Below are 15424 nucleotides of genomic sequence, written 5' to 3'. Positions count from 1 at the left end.
ATTTTACAGATGGTACAGAGCAGAGACGTGACTTGCCCAACATCATCCACCACTCCAGCAGGTCAGTGGCAGAGCTGGGAATAGAATCCAGGTTTCCCGAGTGCCAATCCCCAGTATCTATCCCCCTCAAACAAAAACAGGGCAAATTGCAGCCACGATGTACTCTGCAAGAGCAGTTGAATAGTTTTCCCAGACCTGTGTCTTCACACGGATATAAATGCGTACAAATAAAAAGGAAGCAAAAAACAATACATGTTACAATCAGGCTCCACTTAAAACAGCAGCATTTTACTCTAGAAGAGTGTGTCACATATACTGTGATAAGTATAGGGTAGTAATTGTAGTCGGTGCTTTTTGCCCAATTTAAAGGCCCCATAAGATTCAGCCCTGCCACCAGGGGTTCCCTGGGATTTGCTATCGTGGGAAGATACCTATAACTTTAGACTTTTCATTATTTTAAGTATCTCTGTTATGTCCCCTCTCACCATCCAGCTAATCTAAGCAGCATTAATGTCTTCAATTTCTCCTCATCGGGAAGTACTTCCCTGCCTTTAATGACTTTTGCTATTTTCTATTTTTTGGAGGTGATGAGATCAGAACATAATGCAGTCAGCAAGGAGAGGGTCAATCATCAATTTATATCATTTCAGTTTTAATTTTACATCTTCCATTTTTACATTAAATATTATAAAAACAGCCCATTTGATAAATATGCACATAAAAATGATAGATACAATAAATAACTTAAATACAAATCAGATTTGTTTAAATAAGGATCGCATCAGATGGCTTAACATTATGTCAGCCAGTAAAACAAAAATAGATTCTCGGAATCTGTCTAATACAGCAACACCTTCCATGCATCAACATTATTGCATTTTCCAGCATCTTTCTAAGACAATAATGAAATAGTCACTAGTCTGTAAATCAAACAAACGGTGGGAAAAACTAGTCCTTTAAATTAAAATAAATAACAGCAACACAACATACTATTGGCAAATATTTTTGCGTAGCAATCAACCAATACAATAAATAATACTATCCTCTAGGACCAAATTTTAATCCCACTGAAATCAATGGCCAATCTCCCATTGATTTCAGTAGGAACAGGCCATACACTTTAGCTGCACGTAAGGAATTGGCCTACAACCAATCAGCTACTGGCAATTGGAGTCGGAGAGATCTCTTCCTGAAGATCAGCTGTATCGGAATCTTCTGTTCAGAGACCATGGGTGATGGGTCTCCGTGGTAAGATGCCAAGGCAGAAAGAGCATCATGCCTGGTTAAAATATAGTGTCCTGTAGGAAGGATTCAGGGTTCCCATTCGCTGGGCTCTCCAGTGTCTGATTAGTACATGAGGTGAGACAGTGTAAAGACTTTGCGTTTAGGTGCAGAACTCCATGTAGGCTGCGCACTTCAAGTCTTCGTTCAGGAGTCGGAAGAGATTGAAGATCACAGATGCTTCCAGGCACCCCGGAGTTTCCTGGGACAGGAGAGAGGGAGTGAACACATTTGTAACAGAGAATGGCTGGCTCGCAATGGGAGGGACGTGTAAACAGATAGAGAGAATGGCTGGCTCACACTGGGCAAGGGAAAGCTACTGGACAAAGGCCTGATGGAAGGGGGTGTATATAGATAGGGAGCACAGAGCATGCAGAAAAAGGGTGAACAGAGCAGTGTCTACATAGGGACATCCAGGAAAGCTAATCTGAACAAACTGTGTGAATTTGAAGTGGGTTAATTAATGGCATTATATCCCTGTGTGAACACCCTCATTCAAAATTAAAGTGGTCTTAATTTGGTTACTTTACTTCACTTCCAGAGATCGCTTTAACACTGAATGGTCTCAAGTTGCAATGGGGGAGGTTTAGATTGGATATTAGGAAAAACTTTTTCACTAAGAGGGTGGTGAAACACTGGAATGCGTTACCTAGGGAGGTGGTAGAATCTCCTTCCTTAGAGGTTTTTAAGGTCAGGCTTGACAAAGCCCTGGCTGGGATGATTTAACTGGGACTTGGTCCTGCTTTGAGCAGGGGGTTGGACTAGATGACCTTCTGGGGTCCCTTCCAACCCTGATATTCTATGATTCTATGATTCTATGATTCTATGAATAACAGCATCCATACAGGGATTTAATGCAGTTTAACTAATCCCCTTCAAACTCACATCTTTAGTTAATTCAGATTAGTTTTCCTGGATGTCCCTGCGTAGACAAGACCTTACAAACACTCGAACCTAAGTAAATACTCATTTACATGGTGCTCTAATGTTCTGTAATTCTAAATATATAACAATGTGTGCTGTAGTCTATTACATTAAGCAGTGAGTCTGAATGAAGCAAAAGGCACAATGATCTGGGGTAACAGTCAACTTGATGGGTATTATCTTTGTCTAGATCTGATTCCTAAGAAGGCCTGAGCACCGGCAGACTTGTACGAATGAATGATCTCTGGGCCTCTTTTCCCATTGCCCAGCCCAGCATCTCCACCTCTTCAAAGCGAATGGGAAGTTGGTGTAAAGCTCTGCCAGCAGTGTGAGGGAGGGGGGATTTCAGAGTCAGCAGCATTTTGCACAAATATAAATGATTCCACAAGGTACAAGGTACAGAGCAATGGAGGATCAGATGCCACGTATTTATTCTGCTATTTGCATCCTATGGGAGGACCCAAACTAGGCCACAAGGTAAAGGGTGTTTTCTAGATGCCTGGTCTGTTATAGTCTGACAGCAGATGTAACGACCCTTCCTGATGTGAGAGATTTACCAGCTTTTTTCTGAACTAATTCAGTCTCAGGACACCTAGACAGCAGAAGGCCCTGGACAATATACAGGACACCATCCTGCACTGGCCCCATGGGAACGGAATGGAGCTGATGATCCTGTATGGATTTGTTCCACTAACATGTGATGAAAGTTCGTCTTGTGTGTTTGCCAAAGGTACTCACCATTTTCTTGGCGGCATGGAATTTTAGGAGCCAGCTAGTCAGCGTCCGGGAGCGTTGATGGCCGTGAGGCTGATGTCTGGCCTGAAAAGAAAATCAATACATGAAGCAGACTGGCACATGAGTCGAGATTTCAAGAACAGTGGCTGAGCCTCCTTCCTCTTGGTACAAGCCCAGGGCAGATCTTGGTTTGATTGAGTTTATCTAGTTCTCTACACTTGTGGATTCCATGTTAACCTTCCATGTTCTATTAATAATACCAAGCATTTGTATGATATTGTTCTACTTCAGAAGTGTTTGAAGCATTAACTAATGGCTTTACTGACACTGTAGGATTGGCCCTGTGTAGGGGGAGGTATGCCTTGTGCTCCCCAGAGGAGCTCTGGGAGGAACTCCACCTAACAGAAACCGAATATGCCCTGGAGCTGAGCAGGAGTGCAGCATAGTCCCCCAGTGTATGCAGCCACCCATGGGTCTGCCTCCTCCAAGCTCCTCCCCACCTCCACTGCTATGTTCTGGGGGGCACATGGAAACAACAGTAGCTGTGCTAAAGAGAGCACAGTGTCTGCAGTGATACCAAACTACAGCCCAGGAGCCGACGGTGGGGACATAGCTGCTTGCACAGTAGAGAGCAGCCAGGCATCATCTGTCCCTAACTAGTTAATCAAGATAATTAGCTAATTAGATCATATATATGAGCAAGGCATGCAGCAACTAAGTAATCCGGACACTTTCATTGTTATAAATGGTGGTGGAAACCAAAGTCCACAATTACTGGCAAACAGGACCGGCTCTAGGCACCAGCAAAGCAAGCACGTGCTTGGGGCGGCATTCCGGCCACCCTTTTTTTTTTTTTTTGCTTGGCCAGTTGCGCTCTCGGAACTTGGGGCGGCAAAAAACCTGGAGCCGGCCCTGCTGGCCCAAGGATTCCTAGATCCTGGATCCACGTAAGAAATTAGTGCTGTTTGGAGTTCAATACACAACTCCCAGACCTATTGTGGCACGAGACATTTGCAATCCAATACTCACACAGCTCTTCAAGTCCTCTCTGATGTGCCTCAGGATTTCTAATGGCTTCACAAGCTGCTCAGACAGACTGGGATCCCCAAAGTTCTCCAGCACGTCAATAACGAGGTGCAGCTCCGTCTCTACCAGGATCACTCTGTCGTGCACCTAGGGAGAGAATGTGCAGGTAAAACAGTGTGTCCAGGGGAGTTGCAGACAGGGAGATAAGGAATGTCTGTGTTAGCAGCAGGTAGGAGTGGCCTGCTTCAGGAGACTTTCCAAAGCCGTGGCCATTGGGAAGAGACCTAAGACGCAGGGGAGGTGTGAATCCACTCTGTACACAGAGCCTGCTAATCACGAACCTTTGAACTCTGTTGCTTACACCTTCCTTCCTTGGAATCCAACAACATTTTGTGCTTCAGATCAATCTCAAACCTTTTTTACGTTACTACAATCTGAAGACATAGTTGGGCAGTGCAAGTATTTTTTTATTTTTATTTTTGCTGGTGATTTGGGGAACGTTTTCTGGATCTTCAGACTGGCTGTACATTGATGTGAATATGGTTTTAGAGAACTAAAATATTCTCTCGTGGGAAACCAAGATACAGAAACTAAGGATTTCCTGCCACATGACCTGGAGCTGCGTATGTGAGGGAGATTAACCAAGTTCAGTCTGGAAATAGATGGTAAAGACAGATGTGGATGAGTTGACGGTGACAAAGCCTTTGGTTTTTGAGCACTGAGGATAAGGTTAGTATCATGCCTTGTACTAACATGGAACAGTGATTTCAATTTGTCAGGACTAAACTAGAGATGCTGAGATGTAAATTGTTCCCTGGCTCAATTATTTGATGCCATCTGAAGCCAGGCAATATATTGTTCTGTCTCTTGCCCCTGTTTTTCAGTGGCTTGCCTTACCATGTGCTAAATATTCTGCTGCAATATTTAAATTGATCCACAGTCTCAACATTTGTCTGGCTTCCCAGCCCTAAGGGTGTACAAAATATAGATATAGAAAAAGGGCCAGATTCCAACCTCAGATGATACCTGTGTCATTTGGGAATAAATTCCCTCTCCATGTTACTCTACAAAAGGATCATGTGAAATCAGCATCCAGCTTAGAAAGAGACAGTACTGCAACTTTGGAAAAAGCAAGTGCTGTTTTGTAACTTTGTCTCTCTTGGCAGAGGTCTTTCTTACCGACAGCTCTTTGACTTTCCAGTTCCGATGGAAAATCTTGGTGTTGCATTTTCGGTCTGACAACAGCACGATGTCCTCCTGGAGGCACAAAATAAGAACACAGGGAAATGTGTAAAGGAAGCAAAGCAGGGGAGAAAGTACCAAATTCGGTCCTCAGTTACATCATATAACCCCATTCAGCCATGCAAAGGTACAAAATCCTGGCACAATTTGACTCAACACCTCGATCCCCTAAGAATGCTGCTGTACTCGAGTCCTGGCTCTTCCCGAGAAGGTGCCAAATATGGCACAGATGTCAACAACAAGCGCTTGTCATATTGCTTTGCTGGTTTCAGGTTGTGAACTGCATTTGTGCAGGAGTTTAACTGAGAAGCGGCATCCTTTAACTCTTGACCGCTCATCTGAGTGGTGCACTTCCTCCGCTTCAGCATTGGTTAACGTGGAATGTTTGCACGACTTAAAAATAAATGACTTGATCTCTCTAATGCTGCTTGATGGCATGACATGAATTTGGGTTCCTCAGATTGTCTGTTTAAAGGACTAGACTCAGTTTTGTTTGGAAGGGAAAGATCGCCTATAGTTAAAAACTGGCTCTCATTCTCTAGGTTTGATTGTAACTCAGGACAGAGTTTGAACCCCTTTCAAAACTTTCTGAGATTTAAGATTAAGGATGGTTGACTCTGTAAGAAATCCGAGCTGACCAGGCCCTAGCCTCCTTAGACTGACTCGAATCAGGAACACCTACTTAGACAGGTTGCCCCTTCTTTCTCTCCTATCTCCTTTCTAATAGTAAGAATGCCGTTCTTCCCTTGCTATTGTCTAATCTGTGATTCTGCTTTAGATCAGTTCCCACCTTCCTGCCCTGTCCATGACTCTGCCTCTCTCTGACTCTTGCCGGAGCTGAACATTCTGAGCTTTGCCCTTTCTTAACTAAGACTGGGTGGGGGATCACCAACAAAGAAGATCCAGACAGAGAGACTTCTCTCTATTTTGTCTGCAACCCTACACCCCAAACTTACCGACGCATATTTCATCTGCCCACAGTAATATGCCGAGAAGGCTGCGGTTGAAACTACAGCCTAGCACCCACATTGCCATTATTGCCCTACTTATGTGTCTTCTTTGCACTTACAAATCTGTCCTTGACATTCTTGAAGGTCTCCAGTTCCCGGGGTGGCAGGGACTTGTATTTTGAGAGGTGGCACGTCTTCCTCTGAGCCCCTTTGGGAAAGGCCTCCGTAGACATTGTCCATAGGGTCAGGACGAGGAGCAGTTTGCAAGCCACCATTTTTCCTAATTGAATCAAAAAGGGGAAGTACACACATCACTCCATTTCCACGTTACAAGGATTATAAACTGTATTTTTGACAGTCTGACAAGGCGAGGAAAGAAGGGATGCAGGAAGATGAGGGCTACAATCAAATATACACATTGGTGGCTTGACCCCAAAGATCGCAGCTGAGCAAACTCAACTCTTCTATTCACAAATGTTTTCAGATCAGGCCCCTTAATTTACGGCCCCCGGCACTAATAATAAAAAATAAACTGGTAAGAGACTTAGAGGGACGGATAATGTTTGATCCTTACTCTTTAGAGTAGACCACAGCAGATCAGTCTAGTAAGCCCATGTGCTAGACAGACGCCCCAGACCTCGTGGCACGTACCTTGGAGCATGTTTGCTGGGAAATGGCTTTAGTCTCTTCTTCTTTCTCAGGGTTGCTTGGCCTCCCTCTGGCCTGTGAATGTAGCCTCTCTTTTCCATTGCTCTTGCTTTTATACTCTTTAGGAAAAAATAAAATATCATCTTGTTTTCCTTTTGTCGAAGGAGAAAAACCCACGCTGTAATGCGGCTGGAATCAATGAAAACTGGAAAGTGAAAGTACGGCAGGTGCGTCTAGCTCATAACCCTCTGCCCTCCTGAGTTGCGTGTGCCACTACCAGGGATTCCCAGGTGAGGGAAACTCTGCATGACATCATGACCAAACAATGCAAGATTTCACTGCCTAGAGTAGTCGAGTTCTGTTTCTAATCTTAGCATTGCCCAGTTTCCGGATTTGCTGTGTTACCGTAATGATCCACCGAGCAGCCCTTTCATTCATTTTTTCCCCCCGCCCTCAGGAGTGACTCTGCGAGTCATCACTGATGAGCGAAGGGCGAAAGGACAGTGGTCTCAGTACTCTCACAAGGGGCAGAAAGGGACTGTTCCCAGGAGGGAGCCTTCCCTCGCAGTCTTGATAACATCCAGGTTAAGGATCCACGTTTGTGATTTACCTGGGAAGCAAGGGCTGGGGGAAGGAAAACCTGGGAAGCACTTTTGGCGATGGTCCAAGGGGGAAGAGCCAGCCACAGGCTGTCTGAGCGCTGGGCCAGGCTGAATGGGAGTGTGGCAGGGGAGCAGGCTGGGGCTGGCAGGAGGTGAGCGGAAGCTCCAGCAATAGTGCGATACAGCCTGGGGGGAACAGCAGAGACTGGAGGGGGGAGGCACGGAGGTAGCAGCCTTCCAAGGTACTCCAGACCCAGGGCACTGGTCTAGAGAAGGACTCCTTTTCGCCACTGGGGAGGGGCTGTGTGCTCTCAGAGGCACCGACATAAATAAGGACCGTGTGTCAAGAGGGGTTTGTAAGCAGGTAGCTTGCAACAGAGGCTCCGACAGGTGGCCAATAGGAAGACAACTCACAGAGACTCCCAGTTAAAGCACCAGCCACAAGCCTGAACTGTGGCCAGTGGGACTGGGACCTAGAAGCCAATATTAATTTCCCTCCAAAAAGGGATGGCTTACCAAGGGCAGGCCAAGGCCTCGGCCTGACTCGCCCCTAGGGCAAGGATACTCTGGCATTCAGCACTGTAGTTGCAGAGTTAGGAACTAGCACATGTATCTTTGGTTGTAACCTTTCAAACCACTGTAGTGAGAGAACTCGCACCCTTTCCTTCTTCCAGACCTCGTAAGGAATCGTTGCAGCTGAGCTGTGAGTGCATGGGCCTGTTCGGTAGAGAAGCTGGTTGACAAAGACTCTGCAGAATTCTTCTCTCTTCCGCCTTACAGCCTCTTCTGTTGTTCTTTCATACCAGTCACATCTCTGACTGTTTCTGGCTGCATCTAGTTGGGGCTGTAGATGAAATGGATCAAAGAGAAATCTAGGAGGCCATCAGATCTGATAACTTGAACAGAGGTTAACAATGAGGTGGGCCTGAGATCAACCCTGATGCAACCTACACTTTGATGGCAGATGAACTCTGAATCCAAGACTCTGTGTGAACATGGGGCTGGTGGAAGAGTTAGGGATCTTTCCTCCTTTTCTGCCTTTGACTTTTTGTTGTTTTACTAACTCGCCAGCCGTCTCTGCTGCTCAGGTAGGTGACCAGCTGTCCCAGTTCTGAGGGGCAGGCTGAGCTGATTCAACTAATACCAGAATTTATGCTGCTGTGACTAGAACCAGCTCGGCCATCTTGTTAGCTTTTTGCTGCTGTCAGATCCAGCTGGGCCGGTGGGCATGGGCTCTCCTGGCTGCTTCATGGAACCAGGCTGTGTAAGAGAGTGACTTGCTGGTAGGGTTGCCAACTTTGACTGGACATATTCCCGGAGGATTCATCAGATGACATCATGGTTAATTAAAAGAGACTCCAGGAAAATCCTGGAGGGTTGGCAACGCTACTTCCTGGCCAGTGCACCCCCCTACTCATTAGGCATAGCATAGCAAGCTCACCTCTCCTTTGGGCCCCCACTGATAGCAGCTCTGGTGGTGCCGTGGTCTGCTGCTTCCTGTGACATGGCCTCTGCCCGGGTAACAGAGCCCCACCCCTTCTGGCATAAACCAACGGTCAAACAAACACTTCCCTGTCACCCTTACCTTGGGCCTTCGATCCGACGCCAGGCTCGTCCATTCCACCTTCCTGAGAGGGCTGGTAGGGGGGCACAGGCCCTCCCTCGCCCTGGGTTCTGCTGTCCCTGGATAGGCAGCCGAGGCCTGACTGCGCAGACTCCTTGTGACCTCCCTGGACCGCTTCCTACCTGGTCCTGTCGTGGGCCTTTGACTCAGCCTCTTGCCAGGCTCCCAGTGTCTCAGCTCTGCTCTCTCTAAGCCTCTTCCCTGGGTTCACTGCAGAGCTTCTAAGCACTTCCTGCCACCCGGCTGATTCTGCTGCAAGGGAGTTTTCTCTGTGCCCCTGACAGCGCAGTCCCTGACCCAGCTGAGTCTTCCTACCCCTGAACCCCTCCACCAGCATAGAGAATCCTGGGTGCACTCACTTCCCCCAGATTTCCTTCACTACTGCCTTGGGTTCGCTGCTGCAGCCCCACTTTCCTTCAGGGAGGCTCTGTCTACCAGCGGTCCCACGCAGCGCCCTGACTCCAGCCAGGCTTCTCTTCCTGAGCGGGAGTCACAGATCTGCTCTCCTTCCTGGTCAGGTCCCACCTGAGCCAAGTTCAGCACTTGTAACTCCCCACTCCAGGCTTGACACCTTCTGTAGGTGTAGTGGGTCAGGGCTGATTGCCCCCACAGGCTCTCCCTTAACCCTTCTGGCCTAGTGGGAGGTTTGTATACCCCGTCATCTCCAGCGTGCTTGCCAAATGCTATCCAGTGAACTGTCGTGTGGCATATGTCATATTCTTCTGTACCAAATATGGATGGTCACTGAGCTTGTTTATACCCACCAGATGCTCTGCCAGGTATGGCTAAGGTTAACTTTAAATAAGGAATTTTACACACAGTATCACCTTATGGCTGCACAGTGTAATACAGTTTAGCATTCCATTCCATCTCCTCCTATTAGTTCTACATTCCTGCCATTTACAATATTTACACTATCACACTAGCTTTGAAGTTCAGTATGGATCAGTCTTTTAAGTGTCTCTGAATCATACTGGTTTTAAATTGCACAACCCGAATGCATAACAACTTGGTCATCTGGCAGTCTGTTAGTTGCAACAACTAGGTTCATCTGGATTTCTTGAGCTGACGTCTTCTTGTTCTGTATCTGCCATCCGTAGGGTTTGCTCTGTTCATTGTTCTTTCTGAGGAAGAAACTGTAGATGTTGATGGGTTCTGTTGAACTCTTCACTGTTGGTCTCAATCATATATGATCTTGGAGGTGAATTCTTTTCTTTATGTCAGCGGGAGTTGTCCATTCCTTATCTCTATCCAATTTGACATGAACACAGTCACCACGTTCTAGACCTCGCAGTTCTCTGAGTGATGTCTGTTGTAAAAGTGTTTGTAAACCTCCCCGCTTTTTTTGTGTGATCTGGCTACTCATTTCATGTCTGGCCACTTTGGAGATGATTTTTTTCCAGCGTTGGAACAGTAGTATGTTCAAAATCATATTTTGTTCAGAATGACTTAAATTCTGCTGCAGTGAATTGTGATCTGTTGTCTGTCACTAGTTGTTCTGGACTACCAAAGTGAGCAAAAGTGCACTTTAGTTTCTCGATAACACTTTGAAATGTTATGTCCTTCAAGTATATTTATTTCTATATCCCTGGAAAAACAGTCCACAACAACCAGGTAATGATGTCCTCTGAATTCACATAAATATGCAGCTAGTCTCCTTCAGGGTCTCTCTGGTAGAGGTGTTTGTACACTGCATGATCCAGCATTGTCACTTAGGTTGATTTGTACTGGATTTTCTTTCAAAAGTCCAGTCTTATCAAATCCTTCATTGAGTTCCTCTACTTTTCTTCACTAGGCCCACATGGCTGCCATGCTGTGGCTGAGAAGGTTGCTGGTCTTTGATCCTTTGATCACATGCACTGTGAATGCATTGCTTTGGTCTTTGTAAGTTACTTCTGTGGCGCACTGGCCCATCCAGTTCTGAATACCACCAGGGCTAGGTCAGAGCTGTGTCTGGTGACTTTAACTCCGTGAGGGGTTGAAGGTGCTCATAGGTCCCCTCCGAGATGATTGCAATGTCAGTTCCTGAGTTAATTTTAAAGTCAACAGTCTTGCCAGAAATATTCACTTTCACTCTCCAAGCAGGCTCTATATCATCACAAGTGATAGATCCCAGAAAGAATGGCTCTTAATTGTCTGTAATATGAGTCAGGTCCCTGACTGCTTTGGTGCAGCAAAGAGGTGCAAAATGTCTATATTTTGTGCCTTTAGTACACCGGGTGCCTCTGGTTGAACATGCATCATCTCTTGGACTATGACTTTTTCCACACCTTGTTGACGTAGGCTGAATCTGTCCCTCTTACTCAGGGAGCTCTTTGGGAATAACTTTTAATACTCATGCTGCATCTGTTAACAGCTTCTAAGCTAATTTTTGCTTTTGAAGTTCGGAGAGTTGCTCTTTGTTTTCCTGTCTCACCAGCTCTGATGGCTTTGTTACTTGAATAGCTGTGGCTAAAATTAAATCTTTCAATGGTAGCTGCTGCGAAAGGTTTTTAATCAGTTACTGCAATAACTAGCCTGTCTATTTTCATGTTTTGCATTCCCGTAATCATCGTTTTCAGCTAGAGTCTGCAGAACTCTTATGAAACAGTCAACATTTTCCCATGGCTCTTGAATTCTCTAGTTTTCATAAACCACTTATCTCTGATGTATAAAGAATGTATCAAAGCTAGCTAGAACGCTTGCATAGTCATGTTTGTGACTGTCTTCAGTAAAAATGAAAAGGATTTAGAGATATGTTCTGCCTGTGTCTCCACAGCGTAAATGAAAGAAGATACCTGCATATCTCCAGTTTCTTTGTGGACCTTGGTAGCAATGTGAAATCTTGCAAAATATTGTTTCCAGCCTGTCCATTGAGAAGGTTTGTCAAAGCGGATGTTCTCTGGGGCATTGAAGAGTGGCATGTTGATGAGATCCTGCAACCTTTCTTGCTGTGTTCCTTCTGTCTGCAACCTTTGTTGCTGTTTTCCTTCTGTTTCTGTTCTTAGTTTACTCCTGACAACAAGTCATGTTCTCCTGTACCAGCTATGTGGTCAGGACTCCCCAGGGAACATTTGTCTAGCTCTAATGGTAATGCCAAAAGGAAGGAGAAAGACAAGATTCACAGCTCTCTTTGGCCTTTAGTTGCCCGTTTGGAAATGCAGTGAGGGTGATCCAAAAGCAAGCAGCTTTGCAATGCAAGAGGGAGGCAGTGTGGCCTAGAGGCTAGAGTGTAAGACCGGCTCTCAGGATCCTTGGCTCTGCCACTGACCTGCTGAGTGATCTTGGACAAGTCACGTTGCCTCTCTGTGCCTTAGTTCCCCATCTGTAAAATCAGGAATAATGAGAAGGACTTCCTCTGTAAAGCACTGTGGGATCTACTGCTGCACAGCACTCTACAGGAGCTGGGTATTATTACTACAGTGCATCCAATTTTCTGTTAACAAAATGCTTTTAATTGAAAGACAGGAATGACAAGGCCTGGGAAAACAATTTTATTGGTTCACAATTATAAATAAAAAGGCATAATCTTAGTAATAGATAAATACATAAATAATAAATAGCTGATCCATAATAAAGAACACTTTGGTTCAAGTCTGGAAGTTATACAAATCAATTACCCTTCTTAGTCAGGTTATAATACATAAAGAAGCAGCAAGATAAAAATATGCTCTGTATAAATACATCTGCCGAGGATATTTACAGTAAGAATGCATTTCCTGAGGTTGTTTCTAAGAGATCTGAAGCTGTGACTAGTGTGTAAATCCTAGAACTGGAGTGCGTTGTTTTGTTGTTTTAAATCAAAGCTTATGAAATGTTTCCAATATTTTTGGATATGTTACCTTGGCTAAAATGCATTCATATAGTGACAATACAATTACATTCAATAAATAATATCCCCAGAGGGCCAAATCCTATTGAAGTCCTAAATTCCAACTGTGATGAAAAATGGTCCTACAATTAATCTTCTGTAAGGAGTCTAGAGTGCTGCACCAGCTGGAAGTTGGAGCAACCTGGAGGCCAATTGTTGTGTAATTCTTTGGTATAAAAGGATGGAATCAGTTTGCTTGGGGATCTATGATTAGAAGCCAGAGGGAGAAGATGAATGTTCCTGGTTGACACATGTCTTCTCCCAATATGTATGCAGTGCTCTCAGGCTAGGGACTCTCCGGTCTCTAAGTAGATGTGGACACGGGCACTGCAGAGACCAGATGGCTACACACAGAGCTCCCTGTAGGCTGCGCATCTCAAGTCTTCGTTCAGCAGTCGGAAGAGATTGAGGATCACAGATGCTTCCAGGCAGCCAGGTGTTTCCTGGGAAATGAGAGACTATTTACAACAGGAAGTGTGAATGGGGCTAAATTAAAGCCACCATTCTTAAAAACAAAGAGATAATAAGGATAGAAATCTCCCTGCTTCACCCCTCCTCCCGCATTTCCTAAAAAGCCTGATTTATTGCAGAGGGTCAAAATCCCTGGTGGTATAATCTTCCTACAGGCGGTGCTCGGAAGAGACAGTCACTGTAGCAGCAGACACAACAGGGTTTTTTTATTGAGATCTGCTAGATTTGTGCACAACTACAGTTCTGGGATTATTGAAACAGGCTGGAGAAGGCACCAGAGAATAGACTGTAGAAATCCCGCCTTGGCCTCTGGGATGGGAACCTAGTAGGCTTGTTCCTTCTCTAATTTGTAAGGAAGTTCACTTTCCTCATTGTCTCGACTGACTACTCACCGTCTCTTTGCTCTCATGGAAATTTTGGAGCCAATTGTTCAGCCTCCTGGAGTGTCGATGAGAATGAGTTTCTCTGGTCTGAAAACAAAATTGATACAGACTGGTTGGTGCCCAGAGATTTCAGCCGACAGTGGACCAAAGCCCTTTCTCTCCAGGTGCAGAGCAGTTCTTGCCCTGACATAGTCTAGGCGGCTACCCTTGTGCATATCATATCAACTACCCCCGCTTTCAATGTCCTATGTAAGGATGGGCCCAAAGCAAAAGCCACATGCGAGTATTTGTGGGTACAAGGTAAAGCAACCCATTTGGGAAATTCCTAAGGGTTCTCCTTGAAGAGATTCATATCTGGCACTGAAAGAGAAATCTGTCACTGAATACTCACGCAGCCCCTCAGGTCCCCTCTGATTTGCATCAGGATTTCTAGAGGCCTTGAGAGCAGCTTGGACAGACTGGGGTCCTCAACGTTCTCCAGCACGTTAATGGTAAAGTCCAGCTCCTTCTCGACCAGGATGACTCTGTCGTGCTCCTGCGGAGAGACACTCGTAGGTAAGACAGTGTCTGTGGGAGAAATATACACCGCTGTGCAGATACAGGACTAGAAATTCCTATGCGTAGGGGCAAGTAGACTAGGTTGAAACAGGAGATTTTCTGTAGCCACTGAGGGCTTTATTGATTTGTCAGTAAATGAAATATTGAAATCACTCTGGACTGGAAACAGCTTCATCTCCACACGCCTTTCTTGACATCAGTTCATAGCCAGTGAGAAGGCACCTGAACTGAAGGTGAGGGGTGACCCTTATTTACACTGAGAAAGAGCCACAGTCAGATCGGACATGCTCCTGACCCAATCAGTGACTTCAAAGTCAATGGTCAGAGTGCCACGTGTCAGATTAGCATAGGGCTAAGTGAGATCAGATTCAGAGGGGGCACATGTGAGGAGAGAAGCATCTGCTAGCATGTGACCTTCTTGTACCCCTTGACTGAGACTTTTCGTACCGACAGCTCTTTGACTTCCCAGTTCCGGTGGAAAATCCTGGTGCTGCATTTTCGGTCTGACAACAGCATCATGTCCTCCTGGAGGCAGAAGGAAAGAACAGAGACCCATATGTATGTAGGAGCAGGAACAAACCTGTACTAGTTCTTCCCTCAGTTCTATCCATGCAATCCCAGTGGTGATGCAGGGAGAAGAGATGCTGGCATCAAATGTCTCCCTTGTATCTCTCGGGCTGGTATCCTCAAGGGACATGACAGAGATACTCATGACGAACTTTAAACTGTGCTTTGTCGTCCTACTCCAGTGAGGAGAGGACCTGGGTTCAGCAGGCGCTGTGTTAGAGCGCTGGTGCTTGCCAGCAGGGTGCTAGAGCTGGGAGAAATGTAAAACCAAATCCTTCTTGATAATTGGTTTTGAGCTTCTTCCCTGAGTCCAAAGGGACACGCAGAGAGGGCTGCTGTTCAGATTACAGCCCAGGGCTCAGAGTGCTGTTATTGCCCAGTGTGTGTTCTTCACACTTACAAATTTGTCCTTGGCTTTCTTGAAGGCCTCCAGTTCCCGAGGTGGCAGGGACTTGTATTTTGTGAGGTGGCATTTTGTCCTCTCAGCGCCTTTGGGAAAGGCCTCTGTAGTCATCGTCCAGATGGCCAGAGCAAAGAGAACTTTGTAGCCTACGTTCACCATT

At 45.7% G+C, this 15424-nt stretch overlaps 2 protein-coding genes and 1 long non-coding RNA gene across 3 annotated transcripts; all 3 read right to left on the bottom strand.

Moving 5' to 3' along the window:
• Nucleotides 1-1282: 1282 nt before the first annotated feature.
• LOC119567390 (interferon lambda-3-like) lies at nucleotides 1283-6819 on the bottom strand. Its single transcript, XM_043525389.1, has 6 exons — nucleotides 6810-6819; nucleotides 6278-6438; nucleotides 5146-5223; nucleotides 3970-4113; nucleotides 2944-3024; nucleotides 1283-1483 (listed from the first exon to the last, which is right to left on the bottom strand). Exons 1-6 carry the CDS (start codon nucleotides 6817-6819, stop codon nucleotides 1385-1387), a joined length of 573 nt encoding a protein of 190 aa, XP_043381324.1. The 3' UTR covers nucleotides 1283-1384.
• Nucleotides 6820-12490: 5671 nt separating this feature from the next.
• On the bottom strand, nucleotides 12491-14211 carry LOC122462424. The gene is made up of 3 exons (XR_006284961.1): nucleotides 14128-14211; nucleotides 13746-13823; nucleotides 12491-13325 (listed from the first exon to the last, which is right to left on the bottom strand). It is a non-coding gene; the product is annotated as an uncharacterized LOC122462424 (long non-coding RNA).
• Nucleotides 14212-14696: 485 nt separating this feature from the next.
• On the bottom strand, nucleotides 14697-15424 carry LOC119567391 (interferon lambda-3-like). The gene is made up of 2 exons (XM_037912772.2): nucleotides 15262-15424; nucleotides 14697-14819 (listed from the first exon to the last, which is right to left on the bottom strand). The coding sequence occupies exons 1-2, from the start codon at nucleotides 15421-15423 to the stop codon at nucleotides 14697-14699; spliced, it is 285 nt and encodes a 94-aa protein (XP_037768700.2). The 5' UTR covers nucleotide 15424.

This window comes from Chelonia mydas, chromosome 11 (genome assembly GCF_015237465.2).
Source record: "Chelonia mydas isolate rCheMyd1 chromosome 11, rCheMyd1.pri.v2, whole genome shotgun sequence".
NCBI lineage: Eukaryota > Metazoa > Chordata > Testudines > Cheloniidae > Chelonia > Chelonia mydas.
Note: the sequence above shows the minus strand (reverse complement) of the source record. Positions and strands in the feature narration are given on the sequence as shown.